This window comes from Oryzias latipes, chromosome 20 (genome assembly GCF_053564925.1).
Source record: "Oryzias latipes strain Hd-rR chromosome 20, Olatipes_Hd-rR_3.1".
In the NCBI taxonomy this organism is placed as follows: Eukaryota; Metazoa; Chordata; class Actinopteri; order Beloniformes; family Adrianichthyidae; genus Oryzias; species Oryzias latipes.
Window position 1 is genome coordinate 19,736,708 of NC_136256.1, and position 26,612 is coordinate 19,763,319.

At 37.5% G+C, this 26,612-nt stretch overlaps 1 protein-coding gene across 6 annotated transcripts in view; it reads right to left on the reverse strand.

Moving 5' to 3' along the window:
* Nucleotides 1-26,612, reverse strand: part of neto1l (neuropilin (NRP) and tolloid (TLL)-like 1, like) — a 70,425-nt gene that overhangs the window by 9,852 nt on the left and 33,961 nt on the right. For all 6 annotated transcript variants that reach the window (XR_013652323.1, XR_013652320.1, XR_013652324.1 and 3 more), the window contains 5 exons: nucleotides 14,109-14,150; nucleotides 12,853-12,980; nucleotides 7,830-7,912; nucleotides 6,971-7,116; nucleotides 2,008-2,121 (listed from right to left, as the gene is read on the reverse strand). Coding sequence is in view for 1 of the 6 variants with exons in the window: in XM_078938765.1 (XP_078794891.1) it covers nucleotides 2,008-2,121; nucleotides 6,971-7,116; nucleotides 7,830-7,912; nucleotides 12,853-12,980; nucleotides 14,109-14,150 (513 nt within the window). In the remaining 5 variants the exon portion in view is untranslated. The remainder of the gene's footprint in view (nucleotides 1-2,007; nucleotides 2,122-6,970; nucleotides 7,117-7,829; nucleotides 7,913-12,852; nucleotides 12,981-14,108; nucleotides 14,151-26,612) is intronic.

Genomic DNA, 26,612 nt, shown 5'->3' on the forward strand with positions numbered 1-26,612 from the left:
GAATAAAGCTGGCACAGATGCCAGCTGCGCAGAGCCATAACTGATCACTGATCCATAAATGATATAAGGACAATGATGTAGTAGATGAGGCCCTGATGGATAAACTTTCTTAAACGGTTGATCCAAAAGGTCAAATCTGACCTGCATTCCTTGAAACACAGAAATCTACAAAGAGTAAATTAGACCAGAGCAGCTCAGGAAACTAATCTGAAGGTTGATTTGTGACATTTAAGAGCTGGATGAAGTTGTAGCCGTGCACCGAACCTCACTAAAAGCAACTAGTTACATTTAGACATTTAAATGAGAAGGGAGTAAAATTTGACATTTTCTCTCTAATCAGGACAAATGTGGGCTCTATGCACTGCTAGAGGAGAGAGGCGGAGAGTTCCAGGATCAGAAAAATAACCTTTGAATCCTGCATGATCACAGACTAAAGCAGAGTGGAAAGTACAGCATTCAGAGAGCATATAGGCCTTAATCAATTGACTCTCAACAGTGTTCAACACAGGCTGTCAGAGAAAAACTGAAATGTTTTATCAAGACTTGGTCCAAATTAAGAGTACAAAGCATGAATGTACATTTGTTTAACAGCGTTTTCAGAATCTAAACACATTTTATGATCTTATACGACCATAAGGGAAAAATATGAATGAACAAGTTCAGCTGCAGCAAAGTTCAGCTAAAAAATACATTTGAATCACCAATATATTTATCATTATAAGCTTATTCACGTAACTGGTTGTTGCGATGCCAGTGTTTTTAAAGGGGATTTAAATAAGGATGTTTTTCATAGAAAAACATCCTGAACTGAAAGCCAATATAAGAACTTAGGCTTTAAATGTGGTGTCTAAGCAACTAAGGACCTAAGGAAGTATCATCACTGCAACAGTAAAGAAGTTGGCTGCTTAATTTCTTAATCTCTTTGTACCAGTGGAGACAAAAAGAGCATAATAAATGTAAATATCAAAAGAAATCACAGACTTTGTGGAAATATTTAAAGGAAAATATTACTGATCATCTGAAGGACTTAAATAAAATCAATAAAACTGGATTTTATTGTCATCTTTGGCTTAATGTCAGTTAAGTACATTCATTTTAGTTTTTTGGGGATGAATGTCAGCAAAAATAAGGTATTAAAGGAAAAAAAAAACTAAATCTTAAAAGTCTGCTCTCCTATAGTTATTCTGGTCTTGTATTTTCTTAAAATTGTATTTTCAAGTACCCTGAAGATAGTGCCCAAACATGTACCCTTTTCCTAACATTAAATGTTCTTGCAACCTCTCAAGGGTTACAATAATGTGCCCTGACAACCAATGTGCTCCAGGAAAGTCTTCCTCTGGCAGATTTATCAATCAAATAAGAGTTTTTTTTGGTTCAATTCATTTTTTCTTTGTGGCAAAGAATCATTTGACTGTGTTTATTTTGTCCTTTTTAGTTCTTTTGGCTGCAATGGGTTGGCGACCTTTCCTGGGTGTATCCTGCCTTCAACCACAAACAGCTGGGACGGACTCCAGCAACTCTCTGATGCTAATCAGGATGGAGCAGAATTAGATAATGGATAAATGACTGGGTTGGATAGTGCTGTTGTTGGCCACTTAAAGCCGTTTACATAAGCACTTATAAAACAATACACTCAGGCTCCTCCCAATCTGTCATGATTAAGAGAGTGATGAAGACAGAAGGAGGAACATGGAATATCAAGATACCAAAGCCCTGACTAACAGATAATGTCCCAGTTTTGACTGCATTACCAAAATTTATTTTGCAAAAATAGATTTTAAATATCAGTTATGGATTCAGTCTCTTCACGTAGAATAAACTGCAAATGGACGGTTTTACTTGCACAACAACTGCCTTTGAGGGTGTTTTTTTTTACCTTCTGTCGCTGTCCATGGTGCTGAAACAACAAACTTTTTTCTTTCTTTGATCTGAGTGCTGGTACAAGCTTTTAATACTGAAAATGGAGGGGCAAAAGGGGAAATATTTGAATAACATGCAGCATCTCACCTTTGCACTGGTTCTCATCCCAGGGGTAGACACAGTTCTGTAAGCCGTTACACACCAGCGTGTAGTTTATGCACATATTACTGTGACAAAAGAAGGCATCTGCATCACATGGAGCTGGAAGAAAAATAAAACAGAACATTATTATAGTTAAAGTGAATAAATGACTCAGATTGAATGATTTTCTCCTATTTAAGAGTAGATTGAATTTATATGTAAATATGTATTTTAATTTGTGGATTGCAGAAAGCAGAGGCTTCTGGGACATTTCTGTTTGCTATAGCACAAATCCTTACAGGAAGTACTGCTGAGGAACAACTCAAAAATGCCTGGCTCTGAGGTAATAAATTTGGATTGGCAATACTCAAAGCAGACCTGTTTTCCCTGAACCCATCTGTTCTTCATGAATTTTCATCTTCAAACATGTGCAGGGATGACTTCAGGACATTAATGAATTTCCTGCAATCTGTCTGTACTGCACGCATAGGTGGTTGTACACATCTACAGGGACAAATCTGACTCCTCATAATCACTGGCGCAAAAAGCTCAAACAAGCTCTGCCTGCTTGTGCCCGGAGTTGTCTGCCTTGTACAGCTCATGTCAACACAATCTAAACCGAGCCTCAAACGTGTGATGCATTGTGGCACAAGCCCTCCGAGAGTGGCCTGTCTGAGACACAAACATTAATATCTTATGTCCCCACTTTGCAATGATGACAGTGTGCAGCAGAGCCATCTGTCAGCAGGACAGGCACCTTTGTCATAAGTATGCAAGCATAGCTGGAGGATTTTAAGCGAAGGTGCCCTTGCTCTCAACAACCAATCATACTAATGCATATGCCATCTGAATGGTCCCTTCGTTGCCTTTGCTTGCCATTACTAGAGAGGAACAGCCAGCCAAAGATAACTTCTGTTGACTTTAAAGTAATCAGGTATTAGATGCTTATTTCATTATCAACACAATGCCTTAATAATCTTGAAAGATGTGAGTTTATGTAATGTTGGAAGAACTGATCTGAAACTGAAGCAGTGGTTGCTTCAGGCTGTCTTTTAATGTTTAAAGGCTGTACTGTACTCATATACACAGAAGAAACACAGATGAGCAGGAAGTCATTCATAAAATCTTCCGCAGATGCAGGGGAAACTGTTCATGAAGCCACCAGGAGAATTTGATAAAAAACCATGTCCGCCCATCAGAGATCTCAAGTGTTACAAATCAAAGATTAAAAGCAGCTGTTTTATTTAAAAACAGGTCACTGTTCACAAGGATGGAGTGAGAATAAACTGCAAACAATGGCTTTGTTAAAAGGCTGAGGAAGGCCAGCTCCCGTTTCATGTTGTTATAAGGTCACATGTGTTTCTCTTTGGTCTAAATGCTACATTTTGCAACAGACATCTATCTTCTATGTTGCTCTTCATGAAACAGAAAAATGCAGATACAGTTTGCTCCAAACACAGCCAATATGGACTCATGGCCAGTTTGAGCTATTGATGATTTGGGTGGCAGGACTGCAAAAAATCCAGCTTCAACCCTAGTTTTGTTTTGTAGTGGCCTACTTGTCCATCAAAGTTTTCCGCATCACAGGTTCTGAACAACTTTTAAAAAGAAAATGTTAATTTAGGGGTCTGGATGGAAAAGTCACACATGGAAACAGAAAATTTGATTTCTGACCTTAAGGCCACGTTAAGTGTAAATCTATAACATAATTTCAACATATTTAGGCCCAAAACACACAACAAAATCATGATAGGTGTCCTTTAAAGAACAGGACTTCAACCTGAAGCAAATATTGAAAAACTGTCCTCTCTCTTTCAAATGTCACCTGTTGCTTCTCTTCATCTTTATACTCGCCCCTCTCACACACAACCCTGCCAGGTATTGGACCTTAGGCAGTCTGGCATTGGTGTCACAGCTTTGGAGACTTCAACGCTATTACTGCTGTGATAAATGACAATTTTTATTTCAGGTCCTATCTCTCGTAAATGAATTAGAGTGACTTATTTACAACTCTTTCTATAACCTCTACTACCAGGGTTTATGCCAGCAGTCCATAAGTCAGACTTGCTCTGAGTATTTGTCCAAATACTTATTCTCTCTTTTACCAACCCTCCACTTCTGTTTCCCTTTTTATCCTTTTCTTTTATTTAAAAAAAAAACTGTTCACTCTCAATTCTTTAACTGTGCTTTTCTTCACAGCCACTAGAGGGAGCCAGCAGCTCCTCGTTTAAGTAGCAAAGACGTGTCCCTCCCCCATCATCCGCACACTGAGACCAGACGTTGTAAAGAGTGTGATCACCTCTAATCTGCAGCAAAATTAATTTCTGGGACATTCTGTAACTAAAGTGCCCTTTTGACCACACAGAAATGTTCACAGTCGCTGCAGCGTGCATCAATTATTTCCTAAATGAGCAGCTCATAAAAATAATGTGGCCATGTCTCCGCAGGCCTGCACCCTGAGATCTTTCTTCTGCAGCAAACGCGTTGCATATGAAATGAAAATGAACTAATATTGTTCAAAATTTGACATGACAAAAATACACTTTGGTCATTGTAAATGTCCCACAAAAAGGGCACCACCGATTGAATTTAGATTTCTTTTTTAAGTTACAAAAGAAAAATTCATGTTAAAATTTTTAATGATCAAATGTTGAAGAGAATCATCCATTAAATCCTGAATTCTGACTGATCTACAGCAGGTCTCTTCACAGATTCTCCACAAACTGATTCAGACTATATGCCAAAAGCTCTTAGCTGTTAAGACTTGATTATTCTGCGCTGGTCTCAAGTGGCTCCATGCACCAAGATGCTTCTCAAGAAACAAGAAGTTAAGTGTGTAGTGAAGTCAGAGCAAATAATTTCATCGGCAGCCCCAGAGCTGTGCTGCAGATGAGGCGTAACAGTGCTGACAGCTGAGAAGTCACACAACCACATTTATCACCTACGACATCATTGCTTCGTGGGTAAAGCGATGTTTCAATCTCTTACGCTTCACATTTGTGATGGTTTGGATATGAAAGCAGCGTTTGGGAGTGATGCTGAATGAAGGTGAGCTGCATCGCCATGTGTTCGCGTGATGCACATATTATAAAGGTGCAGGTGCGCTTTGGAAATGCAATTCTCCACATGGGAGCAACTTGCTGGGAGTCAGCAGCTGTGAGTGGTCCTCTAAAGGGCTGCTAGTTCCTCTGGGAGCAACATGAAGAAGATTTAGGATCAATGGTGGCATGGGAACACTTACTGTAAAAACTGTCCTGTGATCTGAACATCCCATCTGTGGTGGGCATGCTGGATATAAAAGAGCACTTTAAATTCCTTTTTTTTTATTGCTTCATCTTAAACTGATTTTTAAATTAGCGATTTAAAGAATCAGGTTTATCTTTTTGAACTAAATACAAGGATTTTTCCTTTTGAACCAATGAAGTCAGGTTGAGTGAATTTGATCTTTTTGAGAGAAAAAGTGAAGAGTGGACTGAATTCCTGGATGTGCTGCTTTTGCTTTCCAAAGCGCTGGCACTTCTGTCCCTTCGCTGTTGACAGGGTGGGTGCATTGGTGCTGAGCTGTGGTGGATGCTGCTGCTGCTCTAAAGGCTGAGGTCTGGCTGGGGATCGAGTGAGTGACTTAGCCAGCGCCGTTGCCCTGGCAACAGCACATCCTGGCTCTGCTTGGTGAAAAGGCCTCAATAAAATGACACCGACTTCACAACTCTGCTGCTACAGCTGTTGCTTATAGTGAGTTAAGCTCCTCCAGTCTCCTTAAACAATAAAGACTCATAACCAGTATACACAGGCAGAACACACAGATCGTGCTCACAATTTTATGATGAAATTCATTTAAAACCTTTTTTAAAGTTACTTTCCCACCTTGCTATAAAAAAAAACTATAAATGAAATACTGGCTGGCACTTGTTTTTTATGTTTATCCCATTTAGAAAGGACTTTCAAATGAAAACAGGCAATAGAAAGGTAAGAATGAGCATCTGTGTTAACAAGAAACTTATCAGTTGCTGCATTTCCATTGACTATGAAACTAAGCAAATTGGATTTATGATAATAAATTTGCCTAATGGAAACATGACAATTTTGAGAGAAAAAACCAAGGGTTTTGCGCTTGGAGGAGGGTTTTTTGAGGCATATCGAAATTGACGTATTTTGCAAAACTGCAATGGAAACACTTTTTTTCAAATTGAATGAGGTACCTGACTAACAACTGAATATCAATGTGCTTCCTGGTAGGAACTGGCTGCCTTGGGCTCTGCACAGCAGGTGCTGCAAGACGTCCCACAGCCTCACACAGCTCATCAAAGGTTGAGCGTGTCACGCAGAATTTTTGGATCCACCGCTCCTCTGTAAAATCACCAACCATGATTTCCCAAAATCGCTTCATCCTAGCTGCTCCCACGTGTAAGTAGCTCGCCACTCCGTGGCCTGATAAACAAACCAACGTCTCCTTTGATAGATGATGATAAGCGCTAGTGCCGTGGCAGAAATTTGAATGTTTCTGCTGTAAATCAAAGTATTGTTCACATCTGTCGCCATGTTTTTGAATGACTTATTGCGTGAGTTGGTTTGTGTTAATTTGCATTATTATTATTTAATGGAAACATTATATGCATAGGTTAATGTGTTCCCCTAAATTGTCCCTAGGTGTGAATGTGAGTGTGCATGTGGGGGTGTTTTGTGGCACTGCGACAGACTGGCGACCTGTCCAGGATGACCCCTGCCTTCGCCCACGAGTGGACAGGATAGGCTCTGGCAGGAATAAAATGGATTAGACGATGAATGAATGAAAGAAACAGTATATTTTTTTAGAATTTCATTAAAGTTTTGCGCATATGTGTTATGGAAATGACACTCCTGTTTTCGGAGGTTTCATCTCAGCCTCTCCCAAAGAGGAATGAACTGTTTTAGCTTACCAAAACTGCAGAACAATTGAATGAATTTGGGGATTTTTGGTGTTTGCTCTTACGCTCTTGGAAGGTTGTGAAAAGGATGCGGAAACGACTTTTACGGCTCAGCTCGTCTGCCCACATGCGGACCACTCCCAGTGTGGAAACAAGCATGATGTCATTGGCCACCGTGGAGCAGAACTTACTCTTCAGGTCTTCCACTGAGCTGAAACAAAACAGTTAGATAAGAATACATTTATTTCAACCATGCAAAATAAGCCCCGATCATGATACTGGATTCTCCTTGAAAACAGACTGTATATACTTTGTTCATTCATCAAAAGGAAAAAGAAAACCTAAATATTTACATTTTGATGCAGTAGTTCTACTAAGCTTTGGGTTTTCAGTTAATGCTGAAGTGGTGAAGTGGTGTAAATGCCAGATCCCTGAAGTACCACCAGATGTACTGTTTTTTGAGTGAATGGACTATTATATCTGGCCATTTTTTTAAACATCTTTTTGAAAAATACAGCTGGGTCCAATGTTATTCTTTAATTCAAACTTTTTCATAAGGCTTTATATTAATTAGATATTCATATCTAAATATTCTATTTAAATTCAAGACGTTTTCACAGTAAAGAAGGGAAATCATTTAACAAAATCAAACTTATGTTAGAAAATAGTATTTCAGTGCATTATTTCAAATATTAAAAGGAAAAAAAAGAACAATAATTGCTTTTTGGTGATTTTTTGGAACAAAATCCAGCACAAATATTTTGCATGGTGACTCAATTTGTCGTTTTCTGCATCAGGTTTAGCTTAAATGTATCAAACAAAATTATTAGGGAAGGTAACTTTTTCCAAATGTCTCCCTTTGACCTAAAAAATTTAAGACAAAGTAAAATGATTGAATAAAACCAAAACAACTGAAAAAGTCACCTGCCACCATCGTAGACTGCTACAAAGTTGCGCTTGCATTCATTGGAATTTGCCATTTCATAGTCCAGAAAACGCAGATAGATCTGAAAAAGGGACAAAGAAGAAGAAAAAGAGAAAATTTGAAGAAAAGCAGCAAGAGTTGAACATGACGAAAGAAGTAGAGGAATGATTCCATCTCCTAAATGTTGCTGCATTTGCACCTTGGTTGCCATCCCAGCAGCTGATGTAGCAGATTGACAGGCTGCGGCTAGTCATGATGCATGAAAATTAGATGAGACAGTCTGTTAGCTCAAAAGTCGTGATCTGTCGCTGTCTAGATAGAGCTCTTTAGATTCAACTTCAAGGAGATTTCTGTCTTTTTGCTACAAGCTTTCCAAATAAGGAGCAAAAATCCATTACACTGAATGCAGCCAGCTCCAATGAAGCCCTAAAATCGCACTATAAAACAGACACGCTGTGTTTAATGAATCATTATGTGATTTATGACAGAAATAGTTCATGCACTTTAACCTCTTCAGCTCTTACTGAGTGAAACATCTACCTTGCTTGTCACCTTGACGCTTCACGATGGCTATTCCACACTTCTGATCACTGTCTGTCACTCATTCATCAACTGCAGCTTTGCTCCGCTGCCCAGAGCTCTGACCAAAATTACAGCACAAACCCCGTAAAGTCAACCTGACATTGACAACACGAGGGAAACGGGCTGGTCTGGAAATATATTCTCACTCCTCCAAAGGTTTTATATTCCATCTATCAGATTTCTTCTAATAGAAGACCTTTATCGAGGTCCCTCAACCCAATGTCTTTGGCAAAGACATTGGGTTGATAACCACTATTGGGCAAGACAGATGACAGAAATACGTCCCTGTTTGGAAGTCCAAGTCAATTCACGTCCTTAGCTGTAATGTCGAGTCAAGTCTGAAGTCTTAAAGGGGTTCTATCAGGCAAATGCAACTTGTTTGAGCTTTTAAGTGTATTGTAATGTTTATTCTTCACGAAATACAACCCCAAAGTGGTATTTTGCTCCATTTCTAACAGTTAGGCTGCACGCAAGGAGAATACACTTATCATGTGAACAGCACAAACAGGCTAGCTGAGCAGTGGGCAAGATTTGGGGAGGGGGTTAAAAATGTCAAAACTCTGTATGACATGGCTAAATCACCTTGCCTGAATGTCTCGATGACCCTAATATTTTGTGCGGGCCACCTAATGTATAAGTTTGGCCATTTTTCACTCGCAGACAGCCCATATCCACCCTTAACAGCAGTTGTGATGAAGGCTTTGTGTAGAATCATGACAGCAGCAGGAAACCAGAAGTGGGAACTGGCAACTTTCTAAATTCATGTGTAAACATTTGCAAGAATGAGATTTGTAGCTTACATTTTAGTCTTTAAAGAAAAAGAGAAAAAAATAAAACTACCAACACACAACTTGTTGTGATAGCATGCAGAATAGGTTAGGGTAGTATCTCCGTAACCACAGACGCCAGACCAGTGAGAAAATATGCACATTTGTGACAGTTTTCTCTTAGAAAAACCCTCAATCATGGTTCCCTAAATATTAAACTGAGTCAAAATGTGCTTGATATTTAAAAGAAATGCTGAGTGATTGTTACACAAATGTGCACAACAGTTGAACAGAAGGGTTCAGTGCTAATACATAAAGATTTGCAAATGCATAGCTATACATGCACATGGTTACAGTCGTTGTATATTTCATTTTTAAATTGCCCACACAACCCACCAATCCAGTAAAGCAGCTTAAATCTACTGCCCATGTCTGCACATGTGGGTGTCAATCCCTTTACTCCTTTCTTTTATCTTCCACTCTCAGACGTGGGTTTTTGTCTTTCTCTTCGTAGGTTGAAACATCTCCTTTGGTTACAAGTCCACCACTAAGATTCTTGCAAATTAAATTCTGTGTAAGGTTAATGTGAAAACCATGGCAGTTCCAGAGAAACTTCAACCTTGGTCTAAAAGTTAGAGCCTGCAATATCAAACATTTGTTTTGTATCTGATCAGCCAAAAACTAGGTTTTGTTGCCAACCTTCTGCAACGCTATCTTAAGCTCAAGAGAGTTTCTGGATGGATTTCGGACACCAGCAATAAATCTAATGAACTTTATTTTAAACATAATGGGGTTCAAAATCCTACAGAAACAAGGACGTGGTGCCAGGGCTGACTTTGGGAGATTGAGTAACACCCAACACTCAAGAAGACATTTCAAACAGCCCCTTACAAAAACCCTTAGCAGCTTGTCGGCAGCCATTGCAGCTAAGTTAGATTCTGTTTTTTAGCCTTAAAAAAATAATTCAAGCTAACATATTTTTGGAATTCAAAGCCAAAGAAAGTTGAAAAGTAGAAGTGTTTCAGGCAAACTCCTATGTGTTGAGAATGTATTATGCAGTAAGTGCAGAAGATAGGTGGTGGTTTATTTATCAAAATAAAGAGGGTAAACTATTGATCCCAGAGGTACTCCTCTTTCCAATTCTTTATGAGAAAATTTGTATTGCAGTGAACGACAATGCAAAACAAATGTAACAATGTTCTAGACGTGCAGAGTTGTTATGTAAAGATAAAAAAATGGCAAAAGTAGAAATGCCTCGTGAGGGAAGTAAAAGTATGTATCAGAACAAAAATAGAATAATCTGAACTTATGATGTCCAAAGAGAATCACACGGCAACAGCAGATAAGCAAACTTTTACTGGAGAAAACAACACTATTCCCTTCAAAATGTGTATTTGTTTATATAAAGGCACTTCTTTTTGGCAGAAGCTGTCATAAAGTAATACCATGATGGCATTAAAATTGCTGCAGTGCTGTCATTTCTGGCAACACCTCATGGTCATTACTGCTTACCTGCAGGTATTCTTACCCTTGCCATCTCTTTCAGCCATCTGCTATCTAACCCCCAAACCCAATTCCTTATACATTTAGACCTCTGAAAAAAAAGTATTATGAAGTATCTCTCCCTTTTTCCTCCTCATCCACCTCGTTTTTCTGACTTAAAGCGCGATCTTCCGACTTTTCCTCTGGAGTGCTCCGGTGCAGTCTAATTAGAGCCTGCAGTATGGGATGTCATTATCTCTCTACTGTTTCTGGCACAATGGGTGCAGTGCAGTACTATTTCAGCACGGAGGGAAAAACGAATAACCCCATGCATGCACATACAGCATTCAGCGACGGGGGGAGGGGGATGGTGCACTTGCGGTGGATGCATTCAATGCAGCTCCTCCACTGCTGCATGTTTGACAGAAACCTGAAAATGTATTTCTTACATTCCAACACTCTGACAGAGCAGATGAAAGTGGAAGAAAATGTTTTGCTCTTCTACATCGCTCCTGGCAACTTTGACTTGTACCTTAAAACTCTTCTCCTAAAGCACATTAGTCATTTTAATCAAGTAAAACACGTGATTTGATAAGCTCATTCATCAATTACGTTTAACATGCAACAATTTTTTTTACCTTTTAGTGCTCCACAACATGTGTTTACGCTCTTCCAGTTATTTCAGAGCTATTTATTAGATGTGATAAGATGTTTTGTCCTGTTGGTTATGAGTTTGGCACAATGTTGCAGGCAAAAGGCAATGCTTAACCCTTTAACACCAGAGATGTTGCAGGTGACACATAAATAACTCACGCTCCTTGACATACCTCTTTGACCGTTTGCGCGGTCGGCGTAAACGTGATTCAGCTGATTCTGATGGAGAAAAAAGCGGCTTTGCTCCAATAAAGTGAAATTTTGCATAGCGGCGAAAAGCTGTTTTCTCCCCGATGGACACAGCTGAATTACGTTAATTTTGTGGGCACATCACTGCTTTAAAAGGCTGCATATTACTGCAAGGCTGCTTCTCTCCACTTCAGTATCTGCTGGAATTATTGGTTATCGCATAAACAGTTGAGACAGTAGTGGAAGGAATGTCAACATTGGAGCTAAAGCTCCGGTGACAAAAGGGTTAACTCCCCTAAAAGAAGAATCAAGAGTTTACCAGTTAAAGGTGAAGTAATAGCATCACCGCATGGTAAAGTAAAGCTTAAAGGGCTACTTCAAACTAGGCGATGATTTATTCTGCAAAAATATATAAAAAAGACAGAAAAAATAAAAATATACTCCAATTTTTTTATATCTGGTTAGTGCATCAACAAAAGAACCAGCAATGTGCCAGAAGAACATTTACAGTCACTTTTACGCGCTTCCAGGATCCAGTTAGACACAGATGAAAGGTTGTAGCACTTGTAAAACATGGCCTTTTCAAGCACTGCTCCTACAGACAGCCATGGGACACTTTTCATCTCGTGGGATTAATGCAACACAGGTACTTCTGGTGGCTTACTGAGTAAGTATAAGGTGTTGAAGTAGTATTACATTTAAACCCTATATGTGCACCTATGACTTCTTGACATGCCTGTATCACTACTCTACATGGATTTTCTTTTACCATACAAAATATACTTTTGTGTCACTATGTGAATTAACTCCACTGGATAAATAAAACAGAACATGCTTAGGTGTATCCAAAATACCAGCAGCATAAAGAAGTGCAGGTTGCTGTAGCCTTTGGGTCAAACTGCTATTTTATCAGTTGGATCCTCCTGCTCTCCTTTTCCCCTCTCCTATTCCTTCTCCTGCTGTTCTACTTGGCAACAATGCAAAGATTAAAAAAATAGCACTGACTCAAAGTAATCCCCCGTTTTGCCTGACCCTATTTGAGGTCAGACAGCAAGCAATCACTTCACCCCACAAATACTGTACTTACGTATTAAAACTTACAGCTGCAAACAAACGCACAAAAACATCTTGATACAAACCCTCATCTTGAAATGTCTTTGGCATAGAAACAGACTGGAAAGAACCTAGGGACTCAGGAAAATCAAAGAGTTTGTCTTTCCTCTTATCAGGAATTTTCCTGGATTTTTTACAGTGTGTAGTTTCTGTGGTTTGTTATTTTCCAAATGTTGACTCCCTGAGCTTTAAACTGTAGTTGTACTTGAATGGGACAACAGTTTATGGCACTAACCTTGGAACGAGGTGGAGCACGGATGTACCATTTACAGTCGACTGCCTCTGCAGCACCAGCCTTTCCGTCTCTGGTTATCTGATGAGACTCGACGATCCCTTCAGGGCCGACCATGTCGTACTGACAGGCTGAAACACATACGCACATGCAAATGTTTCTGTGTTCACGCGCGCCCAATATGGTGGCACTCACTTGCCTGACACACATGAAAACATTTGGAAAGTAAGTGGAAATGAAAAGAAAAACCTGCCAAATATTTGAGTAAATGAACGTGTATGTTCTTGCTCAGCAGGAATCAGCCCTTAACTCTAACAAATGGTGACATGTTGGGTACAAAAAACAGGAATCCCTAGCTAAAGGTTTATGATAACTGAATTAAAGTGTGCTATCCTCTCAGGTTATTTATTATCAAGCATTAAATTGTTCTGCTGTAGAAAGATACAAAAGCTAAAGGTTAACTAGCTTAATACCTTTGAGGTTGCTGGAGCCTATACCAGCATCTGTTGGGGGAAGGGGGAGTACACCCTGGATAGTTCGCCAGTCTGTCACAGTGTCTGGTAGTGCATGAAAAGCCCATAATGCAACAGTTTAGTCTGTTGTTTGTGTTCGGTACACATGCTTGGCCTACAATTCTGAAACCCTTAACTGTGTGCATGGTATATGTGAAATGCAGTCCAACTGTGTAAACATTGAAAAAAAAAACAATAACTTTTTAATAATATAGAAAACACTTTTAATATAGAGATATTAGTCTAGTTTGTTCATTCAAAATCCACATTATTTGAAGGGATTTTTGATGTTGAGTCGAAAAATTGTATTGATCTAACTTTTATATGACCAAACAACACCTCAACTGTTTTTGTCCTTTGTGGTCTTTTCGTAGTGCTTGTGATGTCTTTTTTCCCCCAGTTTGCTTTATCACTGATCACACCTGGTTTCTGTTTATTTTCTCAGCAGCCTCAGTTCACCATGACTGAATGCAGCTGCTTGGCTTCTGCCCTGTGTTTGCTTCATCTGTTATTCATTTTTATTTGCGTCTCGGTTCCAAGGTTTTAGTAATCTTGCTTCCGTCAGGCTTCCCATTTTAAAATGTATTTTTATGTTTGTTGATTTATTTTCCTATGTTTAAAGTTGATTTAGCTATTTCCTGTTTTTGTAACCAACCAAACTGTGGTACATTTAAATCCTTCCCTGGTGAAAAAAAGAAATAAAGAGAGAAGAAAGACAGGAGACCAGAGACGGAAGAGTATACCTACAGGGCAGTGGTGGAGGAACTCCCAAGTCTCCAAAGTCTGGATCTGAAAAGAGAGCAAAGGAGAGGGGGTGGGGACATACATTTTTAAAGAACAACAACAAATTCTGAATCTCAGCAGAGCCAAAAACAGTGACACAATGTCATAAACACGGGAGCCTCCCCAAATTGTACAACAGTCTGCTCTGTTCATAATAAAGACATTTGTAACTTGTTATTTTCTTGTTTTGTTGATTCTTATTTATCCAATTTGGGCAACTGGCTTCTAGTTAACATTATCTGCCTTAATGGGTTTTCATCAACCGCTTCCCAAACTTGATCACTATGGTATGACTGTCAGTTCAAACCAGTTATAATCTTTCTTTTATTTGGTTGAAGACTGAATTTGTCTTCAACCTTTTTTTTCTAGTATTGCAATAAAGGTTGCACGTATAGGAACATATAGCCTTTATAACCTGCTGCTATTATGTCTTGTGTAATGACATAAAATGAGGACTTTCACATTTGATGAACCAAATAAAAAAAAAATGCAGACTTCATTCTGCATAAAAAGAGAAGGCAAGCGTGCATTGTAAGCGTTACAATTAGGTCATAGTAAAGATGTTTTTCTAGTTGTTTTGCAGTCCTCTAACTTTAATTTTTGTTGCACTTTGCAAGCTCAAAACAAGAGAATAAAAAGAAAATCTTGCATATACCCTCTCAAAATGTTTTTAGACCATAAAAAGTTCTGATTCTAACTTTTAACAGAACTGGTATTTATCTAGAAGATGGTGGAAAAGACACAAATGTTTTTAACGTCTGCAATAACAAAGATGGAAGCCATTTCCCTGTATAATGATGCAACAAATGACATCAACGAGGACGCCAGAGTTGTGTAATGACTTCTTGTTTTTAACTTCCCAGTACCTTTTACCAAAAGATACCTCATTACTCAAAGGATTGATTTCCAAAGACATAAATGAACTTCTCTTCTTTTACATTATTACTTCTGCTTCATGCTGTGCTTGAAGGTTTTTAGCTTCCTGCAGATTCAAAAGAAGATGAATAGTTCATCCCTAACATGAATGGGAATTCCTTGTAATAACCTTAAACTGAATTGCTCGATTCCAATGAGTGTTCTGCAACTGGGTTTATCCCATAATTCAGGTGGGGCCAAAAGGAAATGAAGGAAATTGTTCAAATTACTTCTTTTTTTTTTTCAAAATAAAGGAAACACAGTTGAGCAAAACACCATGTGATCATTAAAAACATGCTCATCTGCAAAAATCAGGCCATGACAAAAGAAGAAACATTGAATCCAGATAATTATTAATATGATTTACAAGTAAGAGTTGCATCAGGGTGTTTGGATTTCCTGGATTGACTGCAGACCTCAGACTATGCCCAAAAGACAAAAGACAGAAAAGAGGAAATAGATGGATGAGAATGATGGATGGTAGGTGGAGGAGGAAGGACTAGACAAATGGATTAGAAGAGGGAGTAAAGGTGAGGGATGAATGGATGGAAATGGAATACGTATAGAGAACGGATGGGCGGATGAGACTGTATGTGCAGGCGGAAAGAAGTCCTGTATGAGTGAAGAGGCAGAATGAGAGGAATGAATCGATGAGGATAGCATATTGGTCGTTTATGGATAAATGGATGGGAAGAGGGCGTAGATAATAAAGGCTTGACAAAAATAGACAATTAGAGAAGAATTTGGTTAAAAAATTGTTGCCTTCGGTTTAAAAAAACCTGTCAGGTATAAGAAAGGGTCATCAAATCATTAAAAATGGAGGGAAAGTAATAAGAGATGTTTTTTGATTGCGAAAAGATAGTTGAATGCTAATCTGTAAATTACAGACGGACGATCAGTGATTTGAGAAGGTCATCAGATAACATGGTTCTGATTTTGGACCTAAAGTTAGCTATATTAACTTTATTTCTTTGAACTTATGATACATCTACAGCACAAAATCCATTTCTGCCTATCTCATTCAATTATGCTGTGAAAGGCATGTCGCTTAAGATCTGCAGACTGCTTTCCAGAAACTAGAAACGCACAGAAAATCTGATCGTTGTCTGCCTTATCGTCACATAACTGCCACAGTCTGAGCTCAGAGTGGAAAATGAGGTCTGATTGCACAGTGGGAAACTTTGCCTAAATGTCACCATTTCCTTTTTCCTTGACCATATATGTACGTGGTAATGTTACAGACCTTTTTGTCTGGGTCAGTAACTCAGCAATTGAATAAATATCTAACAGTGATCAAAAACCAACAAAAACAACATTATATGTTTAAAAGAGCCAATAAAATGCTGCATTTAAGAACCTGAATATTCACTTTGTTGGATTATAACACCCTTTGAGATAAAAGAAAGACAAAGGCAGAATATTGACAATGTTCGAGTGAAAACTTAGAAGAAAGGAGAAATTCCGAATTGTAACGTTTTTGATTTTTTTCAAAAGTTTCTCTTGATACTTTACAACACTTTTCCACTGATTAACTGCTACTTTCAACCAAGGCTCGAATGATTCAGTCTGTTCAAAGCTGAGTGGGAGATACAGAGCAATTGAAACCACTTTGCTGGCCTTGCACAGCTCAGTGGTAATGAATATGTTTTTTTTTCTTTTGGAGAAAATAATGTTTTGTTTGAATTTATGTCTCAAATAGACTCTCCCCAGAAAAGACATTACAAGGGTACTTTAACACAACAGGTCTTTTTTTCTCCAGAGAGAGGCACAATGAACTAGCATCCATTATTCAGAATATGCATTTGCTTCTTCTTAAGATGCAAGATGACAACAAAGAATAACCAAATATTTACTTACTACAAGAGTGATTAAAAAAAGATTTGGGCAACCACACACCAAACAACCATGAAGTAACTGCCAACAGATATTAATGTCAAATTAGAAGTGGTATTCCGAGCCTCTAACTTTAATAAAATGTATTTTCTTGACTGATTCTGGGAAAGATCATTTGGACGTTTGTTTTCCTGTAATTTGTAATGGTTGAACTGAAATGAGCAAAGATTTCAGAGCTGTTATGGAAACATCACATTACTTTGAAAGGTGCATCATTGGTCAGTATGAGTCAGTGACTCATATCGGCTAGTAATGCACCAGATATCAGTGCAGGGAACTGAAAGCACACTTAAAAAAAACCTACATGGCTTTTCATGGTAGGTAGGTTTTATGGCTTCCTTTAGTTTTCAGTGTTGTAGTGGGGGGATGTATCAATGGAACTGACATTTGCAGAGTAAAATGTCAGCATTAAAGAAGCCGTTCCCAGTCACAACTATCAGAAGTCAGGAGAGTCTGCTTTTCCTCAACAAATCTTTGGTTTCTGCACTGCTGAGGGCATGCCATGTGGTTTGGCTGTTTTAACTGATCTCTCACACAGGTGCTCCATGGGAAATGAAAAATTGAGTGAACCCCTAAAACACAAATGACTCAAGGCCCTGAATGGTGTTTGCTTTTTTAGTTTGACCGCTTTAGGCTACAGTAGAAACACATTAATAGTGGGGTTGAGAAGAGTATTAATAAATATATGTGCAGTACAAAGACCTAGATAGTATAGTATTCCTATGTTTTTGATTTTATATGTCATTGTGAATATTCCTGTTATCGGCAACACACAGGGACTGTTGACACAAATGCTGCTGCTTTAAAGTTTTAAACCTACATTATACTTTTATGTTTAAATTCACACTCTGGATTTACTTTAGGCTCTATTCACCTGAATGGCAATCATTAGGTCCAATTCACTTTGCTGATTAAAAAAAAGTAATTTTAGTTCAACTATATATTATCATATAAGTTTCAGTGCAGACAGAGCTGCATTGATTCTGTCAAAGTACTGCTGTTCAGAGATCCACTGTTGATAATTATAAAATTGAGCTCTATTTGAAATGAACGTAATACCAATAAACACACATTTATTTAAAAAGTGGTACATTATTATTCATAAAGGTAATTGTTCATGTTCTGCCATCCACCCATAGGTACAAATCCCAAGAAAAGATTATTTAAATAATCAAAGAACTTATTGTTGTTAACGATGTGTCTTGTTACAATTTTTTGGCTGTTCCAGTTTGAAACTATGCACAGAATTAAGTTTTTATACAAATAAAAACAGACAAGGCAGAATTAATAAATGTGAGAATGAACTACTATTGTCACTCACTTTACAAAGCTGACATTTTTTTTCCTTTTCTGAATATGAATAAAAAACAAAACGGCTTTATAAGAAAAAAAGCATAGAAGAAACTGATAGGCAAAATGCCAAAAGACAAGGGTGGGGCTTACAAACCAAAAAAGCTTCATTCATGTTCAAAAGAGGGCATCATGCTGACTCCAATCAGATCTGACCTTTTTTTTAGAGGAGTCTCTAACACATATTGTGTTAGATTCATTTCATGAAAGAAAATTAAAGATTCAGTTCATGTGGAAATGAGCCTCTTAGTTTCCTATCTACTTGATCAGAGGAGCAATATTCCGAAAAGCAGTCTTTTAGATAATGAGATTACAGCATTTTAGCTAATAGAACTTTTTTTAGAAGAAGCCCTGTTATAGAAATGGTTTTAGTTTTTTACCTCTCAATAGAACTAAGCAAACTTCACATATGACCTACAAGCTGCTTTTTACAAGGAAACATGACAAATGTACAACAACTCCTTTTTTAGATGGAGAACCAATAACAACATTTCCTCCACTTTATGCTGGTTTCCAGGCAACATTAGCATTGTCACCAAGGAAGTTTGAGACTAATAATCGTATAATAACTTGATCCTGCCTTCATAATTTTGCTAAGTAAGATAATTGGTATATTTCCAAAACAATATCAGTAATAAAGACCATTTACAACACTTACAAATGGCCTTCTGGTCATCCATTATGGTTGAATTGGAAATGTACTTTGACTTCACTTACCTAATCTTGATCATGAATCTATAGAACCTTGACAATATGTTTTCATGTCTGCGTTTGACACACAGAGGCTTTTATACTGGTACTTTGTTAAAGGTTCAAACACAAGGCATTTATAAGAACGTTTTTTATCAAACATTTTAGCTCAGAATTTCAATTTGATTGATAAAAAGATGAAGTAAGAGAGCTTTTCAATGGAAACTTTAACTAAAGTTTAAAGGGCAGAAAAAATGAAGTGTTTTTTTCTTTGCAGTCATTGTATTCTTTGAAGTTTTTCTATAGCTCTCATAATCTGTGTTGGATGAAAGTCTAACTTAGTTGTGAACATTGCAGCATACCCTTACGTGAGGAGTCACATCAGAAGGGGTTTAAACTAAAGGTACACTTGTTCTCTATTCCTATAACCTACATTCACATTGGTTTTAATGCTCTATCTAAAAGTAGATTCCAAATATTCTAGTCTACACGCAATGTATGGCTGGTGTTTTTTTCTTTTTTTCTTTTTAGCAAATATGTGCAACAGTCATTTTTCAACAAGTGTATTTAAATAAATAGATTGGAGATTTACATTTCTGTTTCATTTAAAACATCTGGTAAATGGTGTATACTTATGTAGTGCCTTTCTACCTACAAGGCCCAAAGCGCTTTACAGTCACAGACCCATTCACTCAGTCACACACTGATGGCGGCTCCGCTGCCAAACACCGGGGTTCAGTGTCTTGCCCAAGAATACATTGACTCATGGGCGTGCAAGGCGGGAATCGAACCTGCAATATCACGATCATGGGTCGACCGCCTTACCGCTGCACCACGGCCGCCTAAAATTAATTAAGTATTAATTAAGTAATTAAATCTTAAGTCTTTAATCAATATTTCTAAGTTTAAATAAAAACATCCGAGCATAACATTCACTATTCATCATACCATTGACAAATGTCATTATTAAATAAAGTATTTGGAAAAAGCTCTTCTAAAAGATATTTATAAAATCACAAATTTGCTTTCAGCTTTTCACACCTCGAAAAGGTTTGAAAATCCTTGGTTTGCCGAGGATCCTTTTTGATGTAACAGGACATTTGCGATGACTTAATTCATGTTTTTTTTCCTAAAAAAATTCTAAAACGGGCTTGTAGTTTTTGCCCTCAAATCAAACACATGAACTAAATTTATATTTTTTGCTGTTATGATATTTTTAACTCTGGAATCATAGGTAAACCTTTAAAAAAAGAAAACAAAATTCACGATTAATCATTTGTGCAAACACTAACAAGCAAATATTGAGTTTGCAAATAACAGCTCAGATATTCTGTTTCTTAGTTAGCTTTAAGCAACCTATGCTCCTATAAACATAATCCTTCACACACAAGCAGGGAAAATAATACAAATAACTTGAGATTTTTGTATTATAAAACTTTGGAAAAAAATGTATGATTTTTTCCACATTAGCCTTGCTGAGCTATGCAGATGAAAATGTCCATCATAAATTCCCTCAACAGAGGCATAAAATGAAAAGAAAGTGCCGCAGGTTTGTCAGCAAGAAATGTGAATTTCTAATAACAGCGTGATGCCATTTGGTGTTTCACAATGTGGAGACTCCAGATGATTTTATTAATGGAACCACAATAAGTTTGATTAGAAGATGAACAGCAGCTCTGTTGTGACAAAGCTGTCACTCCTTAACTGAATGTGTAACTGCACGTGAATGAGAACAAATGCTCCTATGGTTTCATGAGGCAAATTTCCAAGAACACAACACACATAAACACTAACACACACTCTTGCAGGCTGTTACCTCAAACGAAAAAAAAAAAACAACTCAATTTCACAGCGGCCTCGTTTCCCCTCAGCTGCTCAGTGGTGACATTTAAATAACCATCTGATTAATAATCTCTGCTTAAGTGGTTTATCAAGTTAATGAATGGCTGTCATTAATCACAGCAGACCGAGCTTCAGCTGGAGTTCCACAGACAGACAAACGAAGAGGTGGAAAAACTGAGAAGAAGAAAAACAAAACGACAAAAAAAACGTTTGGAGCAGGCTCAGACAAACCGCGGATAAAACGCATGCTGCATCTGTGCTGGACTTGTTACTAAAGCTGAAAAAAGGTCAATGTGAAAACTGTGATTTAAACATCATTTTGGGAAGTTATCTGCGCTTGACTGAACCTTTTTTAACCCTGCAGATGATTGCAAAGGATCCCAAATGAGAAGGTCATGGAGTTTGTTTCACCAGGCCCGATCCACGACCACATGCTACACACCAACTCTGATAAGAGCAAAAGGAAAACTCTAGAAGAGCGAAAAAGGGGAAAAAGAACTCATCTGATGTGTATGTTGCACAAAGTGACACAAAATATTTCTTGTATTTATCTTGGGAAGCCTGGCTCTTTCTATCTCACACTCGTAGACAGTTTGTCCTTGACTCTCTAAATGTAAAAAACGGACTGTACTCCAGCAAGATGAGCCTGTACCCGCCTAAATCCCCCTGAGAAATATCCACTCTTCCAACTCTCATCTCTGGTTCAGGTGCCCTTGATTAAAGCACTTAACCCCGGGGTTACTCAGGTGGAGGTGTTCAAGATCAAGAAATGTCAACTTCAAAATTGTAAAAATATCTTCCTTTTAATGGAACGATGGCCGCAATACTTCTATCGACTAAAAATTAAAGAAAGCCAGCGATCTCTCCCCTCAAGTGTACATTGATTTACATGATTCATTATTGATCTCAATATGAGAAGCAGCTATAGAAAAGCTCTCATAGTACATAAAGAGGCAGTTTCTTGCTCCGAGATATCTTAAAACGCTTCTTCAAAGCTCGGGCAGCAGCTACAAATGCCACGTAAATTTGTGTTTACCAGTATTTTCACAATATTAAAGTTTGTATTTTTTTAATTACCACACCATCATCAATATAATGAAACCAAATACAACAATAACTTCATATATATAATTAATCATTTAGAACAAGATTGTATGGGTTTAGTCTTACAGATTTGTACTTTTGTACGTTTTTTATCCTTGTCGGAAAGGTCATGTGGTTTTTGTTTTCTAATTGTTTAAATTCTTTCTAATAAGTCTCCAAACGTAAGTTTAATACATAAAGAGATATATTATCTGAGTTGTTTGTCACCTAATACCATGGCTGCTTTAATCTACACTTTCACTAACACAAACAACGTAAACCGATGATAAAAATAATAATATAATAAAATATATATAATAAATAATATATATAATAAAATTTAATCAAATTGTTACTCAACACTTTGTACATCTAGGATTTTTCATCACACCCTTCTCTTATTTATGAATTTTTGGTTCAGCAGATTCAGAAATGCAGCTGAGCCAAGTCATTATGGCACAACAAATTTTACTTTCACTAATTAAACCGATGGATTTATTATTACAACCTTTGCTATAAACTCTAATACCAACAAAGGCCAGTGTTTGTGAGCATTTTGCTTATTGCTAAATTACATATACTAACATTCATTTGGGAGCTCTAAAGGAAATTATATTTTAAAGGGTCATTTCCAGCTGGATATAGAAGCACCATCTGGTGGTAATAGAAAACTGAGATCATTTTTATAAATGCAGCAGCATGTTCTGTTTATAAACTCAAAATTTGTTCTAAATGGTGGCTTGAAATAACTATGCTTTGCATCACAGCTGATTATTAAAGCTTGCACTTATTTAATAAATAAATAGTGAAAAAAACAAGAACAATAATGGCCTGATCAGTATCCTCTTTTGTGTCTTCCTCATGTCACGGTTGAGGGTCATTGAAGGTCATTGCTTTGTCAAACCCATTTATATTACGTGAATTATCCGTTTGTTCTGTGCTGTGACAAACCTCGGGGTTACTGCAGCATTGGGTCACTTGTTCGTTCTTGTCTTTATTATTTAAAAAACATTGCCAAACTGAGTCCAATTGTGTCGCGTTCTGAGATGGAGATGCTCATCCATGCTTTTATTTCTTCTCGTCTTGATTACTGCAATTCCATCTTTACATGTCTAAGTAAAAAAATCTCTTGACCGGCTCCAATTTTGTCCAGAACGCTGCTGCAAACATTTCATCTAAGTCTCCTTAAGTGTATCAACAGCTCCAATAATAAATTCTAACAATAAAATTGAGCTAAAATCCTTTTTCACCAACAACCGAAGAAAAGATAGAATTTCAATTAACATGTTTATCTTATAAACTATCAAAAGTCTGCCTCTTTTTTCGTTTTTGGTGTCTTTTCAATCACAAACACACTGATGAATGAATCTAAGAGGGCATGGGTTTTCAGATGCTGCCAGTTAGAATCACTTTTCATGTCAGATCCACTTTTTCATGTTCATGTTTTGTGTCACTGTGTCACTCTCACTTGTCTTTATAGGGTTTCACAACCACAGAATCAACTGCAAAAAATATGTCCAATACAAAAAATACAGGGACATTTTGCTTGGCAGTATCGGTTTGAGTCCTTGTTTGAGGTATTTCAACAAATCCAAGGTGTTGTATACATGTAGGCTTGCAGCTATGACTTTCCTATTTGCAGGGTGGAAACAAGAAACTGACTCAAGTCTCTATTTCTTTAGTCCCATCAGATCAAAGAACATATCCAGTTATCAGAAAGGATGCACAATTATGAATGTTTGCAGTTATTTTGAAATACATGAAAGATGATACCTCTTCTTCTTTTTCTCTGTGTTTAGCCTGCTGCCTTTATGGGTTGCCAGAGCAAATCATCTGCCACCATATTATTTAATGTGGCCTATCAAACTGGGATAAATTATACTGTAACACTGATTATACTATATCAACCCATCAGTGCAATTGGCACTAAAATGAAAACAAAAGCCACAAATTTGAAATAAAAAAAAATATTTTTTTTAAATTTTGAATCACAAAAATTAAATGTTTTGCTCAAATGCCAAGTCATTTCTTTTGCTTATGAGGAGGCTTATCAAAACACTTAATTTAATCCCAGTAAAGTTGACTTAAATTATACCCTGATTAAAATAAAAAATAAGAAGAAAAGAAAAATACAAAAAGGAAGAATCAACCAGAAAAGACTTAACTTATTTTTTCCTTAGCTTTTCAGTCCGGTAATACAGTGTATGAAGAACTTGAATCCAGTATGGCTATTGGAGCTTGGTAAATATTTTGACAGACCAGTGTTTATCTCCGTCACAGCACAAATTTTAACAGTTGTTTTTTTTACTTGCAAGCTACTAGCTCAAAGTTTCCACTTTAGATGTGTATGCTCTCACTGAAGGCATGCAATTCTCAGCAGGCAGGCAGAACTCTGCAAAACACTAGAAACAGTGAAGAAATGCCAGTACAGCGAAACTCCCGGTGGAGCTTAGTGAAGACGCTGTGATTTTGGGGGTGTATCTTTATGGTGCAAAAGGACAGTCAAAATGACAAGATGTTGCAGGTATGCCGGTGTACTCACAACTAGATGTAGGGAAAGCAGGGCTATAATGTGGAGTTACTGGAGGAAATACAAGAATGTTCCAGTCTTACCTACTTGATTAAAGAATTCTCATCAGATGTCTTTGCATCAAAGCAGAAAAGCATTTGGAAATTAAAACTGGTGGCTGCATGGTGGTGTGGTGGTTTCACTGCATTCTTGGTTTAAATGTAGGCTGAATCATTTCTTTGTGGAATTTGCCTAATCTAAATATATTTCATTGATTGATTGATGACTCCAATAAATTTCTCTTTAGAAGGAATGAAATACTGTATTGACACCAAATGTAATTTGTATCTACTGCTTGTAAATCCTCTGCTCAGAGCTTGGGTTATTTATTTTAAAGAACTCTCCAAAGGTGTTGGCAATCACGTTGCCATGGCTGGGTTCATGAGATAATTCCGATACACCCCCAGTACAGTAAGGTTCACCATGTAATGCAGGCGCAGCATCTGAAAGACGATAGCTTTCAGAGGTACTTCTACTGGATCTCTCTGTGGCCCAATTCGACAACTTGCTGTCCCACATTAGTCAAAGGAAGACAAAAGAATATAAGAAATAAAATTGGAGGACTTTCTATAATTGTCTTAATACACAAAAGAAAAATATAATAAAGTTCAGGAGGAGCACAAACGGCAACAATCAGCTTTTTGTCCATGTTGGTTTTGGACTCCAGCTACTGTACACATCATCAACACATCAATACCAAAGCTGAGTTCCTGATTGGTTGACTCAAGGGAAAACGTTGCCAAAGTTCAGATATTTGCACTCTGGAAACATTGTGCAGCAGCGGTGTTGTGCCGCCCAAAGTACACTGCCACTAGAACGTTTTAAGCGACCTCTCATCGTGTCTCTACATTGACTCGACATTAAACCAAACCATCCCTGCCGTACAAATCGCGTTCCGTATAAATTTAGCTTAAGTGGTTGTCAGCGTGTCTGCTGTAGGGACAGATAGCAACCTGTTCAGTACATCTTTAACTAAAATTTAGCTGGGATAGGGTCCCAGGTAGAGGCAAGTCCTGACAGTAGACTGACAGTACTGGAAATGACACTTAGGTTAATTAAATTAACATATCAAATTGAATTGACTATATTTGAGGTTTTAAATAGTACAACTTCTAATTTGTATCAAAGCCTCAAAACATGTAAATATGTGAGGACAGATGCACATAATTTCTTGTCACTAAAACAGTTTCTTAAAGTCCAAAAGTGAACACAATAATTTGTATTTTAAGGAAAATCCAAAAGAAAGTACATTAAAGTCTGCAAGAAAATTGACTGCATTTCCTTTTGCAAAAGTGATGGACATGTAAAAATTCCCACAGAATGCTTACTTTAATTTTGACCCTAAATATTATTTGTATTTTGTGTGAGGTGATGGCACATGTGTACATGTATGTGTCATACTGGCTTGGTTGGGGACTTGCTACTGTTGAAACAGTTATTTGTCCCTAGGCATCGCAGGTGTTTCTATCTAAGTGACGCCACAATGACAGACAAATTCCATCCAGGTTCCATTTGGGCAACCATGCAATAAATCAACACTCTGCAATTCGTTATTTCAGAGTGACTGAAATGCAAGGAGAGAGGGTTTGAGTGAAAGATACAGCACATAAAGAAACTCAGAAAAGTCAGTGCTGCTGATCTGCAAACAATACCCCATTGAGAAAAGTAATCAAAGATTCTGATAGCTTTTTTGAGAGAGAGTTTTATATCGGGGACATTGAATTATGAGAGATGGGGGACCTGTTTCGATTTTCACCGCCATGCTGCAGCTGTTTGAGAGGACCCAGGGGGGTAAATCAATGACCCACACACTTTCGTGGACTAACAACAGGCTACAGTTTGACTCAGTGGGGTAATAAACTGCACAGGAACTCATTTAAGCATCAAAAATGAACTTTAGTGGATTATTGTCAGAAATGTTGAACAAATCATTTGTATTGTGACAATAACAAAAAAGTTGACCCAATTTTCTGACTAGTTATGTGTAATGTTCAGTATATATGCAAAGAGAGGACCAGATTGTCTGGTTTCTTAACATTTCTTCACTTATGACAGTGAAAATGTCACAATGTGTGGTATATGGACATTACCTTTCCTTGACAAATGTTTTATGGAAGAAAACTGCC